The 6,705-nt window shown below is 47.7% G+C and overlaps 1 protein-coding gene across 1 annotated transcript; it reads left to right on the forward strand.

The window, feature by feature from the left end:
• Window positions 1-768: 768 nt before the first annotated feature.
• On the forward strand, window positions 769-2,723 carry LOC119342677 (dihydrolipoyllysine-residue acetyltransferase component 3 of pyruvate dehydrogenase complex, mitochondrial-like; the record flags this gene model as incomplete). The annotated part of the gene is made up of 8 exons (XM_037614115.1): window positions 769-878; window positions 974-1,049; window positions 1,154-1,221; window positions 1,305-1,371; window positions 1,447-1,542; window positions 1,618-1,720; window positions 2,159-2,254; window positions 2,342-2,723. Coding segments are annotated over 8 exons (687 nt in total), but the record flags the coding sequence as incomplete, so codon positions are not given.
• Window positions 2,724-6,705: the final 3,982 nt, after the last annotated feature.

Consider the following 6,705-nt stretch of genomic DNA (forward strand, 5'->3'; position numbering starts at 1 on the left):
TTACGGGAACGAGTAAACAGACTTGCCGTAACGAGATTGAACAAGGTATCGGTATACCGATGATCGAATCTCGGGCAAGTATCGTACTGATAGACAAAGGGAATTGTATACGGGATTGATTGAATCCTCGACATCGTGATTCATTCGATGAGATTATCGTGGAGCATGTGGGAGCCAACATGGGTATCCAGATCCCGCTGTTGCTTATTGACCGGAGAGTTATCTCGATCATGTCTACGTGTCTCCCGAACCCGTAGGGTCTACACACTTAAGGTTCGGTGACACTAGAGTTGTAGAGATATTAGTATGCGGTTAACTGAAAGTTGTTCGGAGTCCCGGATGAGATCCGGGACGTCACGAGGAGTTCCGGAATGGCCCGGAGGTAAAGATTTATATATAGGAAGTCCAGTTTCGGCCACCGGGAGAGTTTCGGGGGTCACCGGTATTGTACCGGGACCACCAGAAGGGTCCCGGGGGTCCACCGGGTGGGGCCACCTATCCCGGAGGGCCCCATGGGCTGAAGTGGCGTGGGAACCAACCCCTGATGGGCTGGTGCGTGATACGTCTCCAACGTATCTATAATTTTTGATTGCTCCATGCTATATTATCTACTGTTTTGAATGTTTATGGGCTTTATTATACACTTTTATATCATTTTTGAGACTAACCTATTAACCCAGAGCCCAGTGCCAGTTTCTATTTTTACCCTGTTTCAGCATTGAAAAATGCCGCTGAGACTTTTTTTCGGTGATCCTATCTGCCTTGTAGTGTTTTAACTCTTATTCTTTTCAGGTTACTGCAAACCGCCTCCTAGCTTCTAAACAAACCATCCCACATTACTACTTGACAGTTGACACACGTGTCGACAAACTTATCAAGTATGTTTCAGGCCTGATTTTGTAAAACTTGCAATGGATAATTTTAGTACCGAACTTTTGTCTAAAGAAGAGTTTTTCATTTTGTTGTGCTACAGGTTACGAGGGGAACTGAACCCACTGCAGGAAGCATCTGGTGGAAAGAAGATATCTATTAACGACCTTGTTATAAAGGTACTCACCGGTTCTTATACGTACATTGTTGCCTTGTAAGTCGTATTGGGCTCATGTGGATTCTGTGATCTCCAGTTTTAAATTTACCTCTACGTTCTGCGCAGGCTGCAGCCTTGGCTCTTCGAAAGGTCCCTGAGTGCAACAGTTCTTGGATGAATGATTTTATTCGCCAGTGAGTTCCTACGGAGCATTTATACCTGTCACTCAAATTATATTGGCAAGAAATGTGATATGGCAAATGTACATCTCATGCAGATACCACAATGTAAACATAAATGTAGCTGTACAAACTGAGCATGGATTGTTTGTTCCAGTAGTTAGGGTAAGCTAGTCAAAGCTAGCTAGTTCGGTTTTGTGCATTTTCCCCCGTTCTCTTAACTTATTACTTGTGGTGCAGGATGCAGACAAGAAGGGACTTGGTACAATCGGTGAGGAGGTGAAGCAGTTGGCTCAAAGAGCAAGGGATAACAGCTTAAAACCACAAGATTACGAGGTATTTATCGCATAGTAGATGATAAGTATGAAATCAACAACATTTTTCATTGACCATTTTCGTTCTCTGTTTCAGGGTGGCACGTTCACAGTATCAAACTTGGGAGGTCCTTTTGGAATTAAACAGTTCTGTGCTATTATAAATCCTCCTCAGTCAGCAATCTTGGCCATTGGTTCTGGTAAGAAGCCGTGTTACACTTTCGTCATGTACTGCCAATACGTTGGCCACAAATATGCTGTTGCTACTTAGTTTGCATTGTGTACATAACAGTTTGGCATTTGTCAGTATTTTACCATTGTTATGGATAACATAGTCCTGTCGACCTTTTACCAGAACCTGCTATTGGAAGCCCAGTACATTGACCTAGACAATTGCATGATCCTTTACTTTGGCATTCTATATCCTAGTCCGTTCTTACTTCTGAGTAACCTTCAGTTAGTTCTGTAGGCAGGACTTGAACATTGTCCTAATGTTCTGTGCTTTTTGTTTCTGTATTCTACTTTGTAGCATAGTTAGATCTAGTTTCTGCTACTTTGATCCATTATTCATTTTGTGATGTCCTTAGTCCTCCCATAGGGATTTATTCAGTGCTTACCTGATACTTTTTTTTGAGCAGCTGAGAAGAGGGTGATACCAGGCAGCGCGGATGGTCAGTACGAGTTTGGTTCCTACATGTCAGTAACAATGAGCTGCGATCACAGGGTTATTGATGGTACCCTCTTAATCTTTTGTGAAATATAAATCGTGAGTCAGTTGAAATGTGGGTGGGAAATCAACAAATAATGATGTTTATCTGTAGGTGCAATTGGGGCGGAATTCCTGAAAGCGTTCAAGGGCTACATCGAGAACCCGACCACAATGTTCCTGTAAAGTTAGGAGGATGAAGCCTATTCTTGTCGAGTTCTTGAATAATGCACAGAACGGTGCTGTCCCGTTTTACATAACCTGGGCGCGGTCTCATGGAACCCACAGTCAAGAGCACAGAGCCAGCAAGCGAACACACAGGATGACCTGTTTTTTTGGATTGAAACGTCTTCTGTTCGTTTTACCTTCTGTTTCTTCCCATGAATGACCTGATCGATGTAGGTTGGACTTGCATGGCCTGTTGAGCTCATTTTTTGCCAGAGAAACTCCTGATTATAGGATTTGCATTTTTCCTAATATACACGCAAACTTAACCAGGAGGCTCAGTAAATGGTTCGGAACAATAAGTCATCTTGGAAGAAACAGCTACCTAACCCTGTACGGATTAGAAATCCATCAATGGTTCGTCTTTGCCATAATCATGCTGAACCGGCGTGCTATTGTGTTTCCAAATTCCATCAAGCCGGTTGTGATTTCAAGCGTGCTAAGCCACCTATTTATTCCGACGGAGGCACCACGGTTCTGCGCAGCGCATCAATCCGTCCATCGGCAATGTCGAGCTCTGGTTTCATGGCGTTCGAGATCAGCTCCAAGGCACACAGCCACCGAGCCATGGGCCAGGGCCTGGTCCGCGTCTACTCGCCGATGGCCACCGTCGGCGGCCACTGCTGGCTACCCGTACGGGGACGCTCCACGCGTACCCGCTTCGCCTCCATCTACCTCGAGCTCGTGAGCCATCCGACGCATGCCGTGATGGCCACCTTCGACGCCTTCGCCGTGCACGGCGACGCATCGTCGCCACCGTCCCACCACAACCAATGCGTGCACGTCTACTCGCCGGACGACCGCGGTTTTAGGAGTCCCCGCGGGTTTCCTGAGTTCATCCCCGCCGACACCCAATTCAACGTCAACGACATGACTGTCATGTGGAGGGTCACGGTTGCGCGAGACGCTTCCTTGTCGAACCAGCTCGGCCGCCTGCTCGACCGTGGCGCCTGGACCGACGTCGCCTTTGAGGTCGCCAGCGAGACCTTCCGCGCCCACCGCGCAGAGGCGCAGCTCTTCGGCGGCATGCTCGAGTCCTCCTCGTCCTCCTTCCCCATCGCTCTGGAGGACATCGAGCCCAAGACCTTTGGAGCAATGCTCCGGTTCATCTACACCGACACCCTGCCGGACGACGCCGACGGCGAGCCCCCCAACATGGAGGTGTTGGAACGTCTCCTCGCCGCGGCCGACCGGTTCGCGCTTGACGGCCTCAAGCTCGAGTGCACCCATAGGCTGCTGAGCACCGTGTCTCTGTCGACTCGGTCGTCGACATGCTACGCTTGGCCGAGACGCACAACTGCGCCGAGCTCAAGGCACGGTGTATCGGCTTCATTGCGATGATTCAGAATTTCAAGGACGTTGTGCTAACCGATGGCTTCGTGCAGCTCGCGGTAGAATCCCCAATGGTTCTCGCCGAACTTAGGGAGAGGACTCACTATTTTGCATGATTTTAGGAAGAGGTAAATACACCGACAGTCCTATAAAATTTGTACGCGATGGTCAGTTTGGTGCGAAACTTATAGCAAAAATAGACATGGGTATGAGGACTTGATTCACCGTATATTGACGAATGAGATCATTGTGATATTAATTTGTGTCTTGGAAGATACCCGTCAAGATGTGCTTGCGACGTATCCAATTGAAGGATGTGTCCAAATAACGTCTGGACCGAAACGCGCCCTGCATCAAGAGTGAGTTGTCCAACCAAAGGTCCTATCCATCGCGTGGGGTTGCCTCGATAGTTAAGATAGACTCAGACAAAAGCATTGGACGTTTAATGACTACACATGTTGTATCCTCAGTGAAATGATCCATGCTACCATACTAACCCTCCTATCACCGGGTGTTCAAAATAGCACTTCACGGTCTTCCTTCCCTTAGCCCCTTCGTTGCTCGATCTCTATGATTCTAGGTACCTGCAGGGACGAAGAACGCGGACAAGATAATAGATAATTAGAAGATAAGTTTATTTCACACATACGGGACCTGAATTCAAAGTACTTCCATTGACCCCTCCAACAATTACATAGGGTTGTAGGGCTATGCCTCAACCCATGACCTTACCGAATCACTCACACTTAGCGATCAGATTGCAAGAAGAAACCATTGAAGAACACATCAACATGAATGAATGATTGATAATATGGTATTACAATAATTGCCCGATGCGATACACGATTACAAGGTGTGGCGAACTTGGGGATGAATGCTGTTGTGATGATGATGGAGGTGGCTATGGCGGTGACTAGGGTTTATGGATACTCCTGATGATGAAGATGGAGTTGCGGCGTCTCTCTATGATTGCGAGTTGTTCTAATCTGATTCTGGTGTTGGCCCTTTAATAATAGTTGTAGGGCTGGACAAGACGGTGCCGTGGACACCTCATACAACCGCACATACAAGCATGTGCAGTCATATGAGATGCCATCTTGCATTCTGGTGCACTTGTTGTGCCTCCCACTTGGCTCCTCTTATCTCCTCTTTGCCCATATATGTGCTTGATTTAGTCCATGTATAGCCCAATTTCTTGTGGATTCATGAGTCATTAGTACAAATATTGGAGCGTATATCTCGGTACGAACCCGTGGAAGCCGATGGGTGAGGGCTGCAGGGTAGAGAAGGAATTCCCCATCTTGGCCAGGGTGTCGAGGAAGAAGATGTTGAGGCTGCTGCTGCCATCCATCAGGCCCATGGGAGATAGAAGCCCCTGTCGATCGGATCTAGCACCAAGGCAACTTACTAGGGCGGGGACGTAGGTCGGATGATCAGCACGATCGAAGGAGATTGTGGCATCAGACCACTCCTTAAGGTCGGTTGGGGTCAACACGGTCACGTAGACCCCGCGCCGGGAGAGCTTTTGAGGCCAGTGCATTTCCACAGCCGGGAAGATCACGTTGATATCAATTGTTTGGGTGGGCCGTTGGGTTCATGAAGGTCCAGCCACCTCGAGGCTGACTTAGCTTCATGCGCCTTTTCACAACTACTTATGGAGAGGCGTGGACGGCTGTGGTGTCGGCGTGCTGGTTGAACAGGAACTCGATGTTCCCGAAGTGGATGTAGTCGATGACGGGAGGGGGCATCACATCGTAGAGCAACCCTCAATCGCCGACCTCAAGCTCGAAGGAGCCAAAGGTGAAGGTCTTGCTCAACATGAAGTCGTCGGGCATGTATAATTAGCCGATATGGGTTCATTCTCCGACCAACGTAGCCTATGCCTGGCGCGCCAACTGACAGTGGATAGTCCAGACTACACCCACGGTAGGGTAGCAAACATGTCCGGAAGTACTAGATCGTAGGTTACACAGAGAGTTTACCGACGTTCGGGCCTCCAGGAAGGAGTAACACCCTACATCCTTCTTTGTGTTTGTATTCATGGGTGGGTATACCTCGTACAAGGGATTACAATGGGAGATGGGATGATGGATACAGAGGTAGATGGGATCGAGAGCCCCGTAGCCTCCACCTATATACACGGTGGTGGTTAGGGTTTTATAGGAGGCATATCCAATCTTGGCCATCACCATGTTGACTTGGGTGCCAAGAAAACCTTTAAATGCCTATCCTGCCCTCCGAGCTCCCTCCTGTCACTAACTCCTTGGCAGGCCCTCCGGACCTCGTGGTAGCTATGCTGTCGAGCTCCCTATGGAGCACCCTGGTGTATTACACCCTCAGTTTCTGAGGGGAGTCCAAAGCTGAGAAGGTCCACAACGCCATCCATGTTTGTTCTTGTTACTTCTTCCCACCTCTCTAGCAAGTAGCTCCATGGAATGACTTGCACATTGAGGTGCACCATGATACGTCTCCGTCGTATCTATAATTTTTGATTGTTTCATTCCATTACTCTACAACTTTCATATACTTTTGGCAATATTTTATATTATTTTTAGGACTAATATATTAATCCAATGCCCAATGCCTGTTTGTTATATGTTTTTTTGTTTTGCAGAATATCCATATCAAACGAAGTCCAAGCACAATAAAAATTTGCCGAGATTTATTTTGGAATATATATGATATATGGGAAAAGAATCAATGCAAGATGATGCTCGAGGGGGCCACAAGCCCATGGGGCATGCCCCCCTACCTAGGGCGTGCCTGGCAGGCTTGTGGGCCCTCTATAAGGTGGTTGGTGCCCTTCTTTTGCCGCAAGAAAGATAATATCTGGAAGAAAATTGTGTTAACATTTCAGCCCAATCGGAGTTAAGGATCTCCGGGAATTTAAGAAATGGCGAAGGGCCAGAAAACACGAACGAA

This window comes from Triticum dicoccoides, unplaced genomic scaffold (assembly GCF_002162155.2).
Source record: "Triticum dicoccoides isolate Atlit2015 ecotype Zavitan unplaced genomic scaffold, WEW_v2.0 scaffold101009, whole genome shotgun sequence".
Classification (NCBI taxonomy): Eukaryota; Viridiplantae; Streptophyta; class Magnoliopsida; order Poales; family Poaceae; genus Triticum; species Triticum dicoccoides.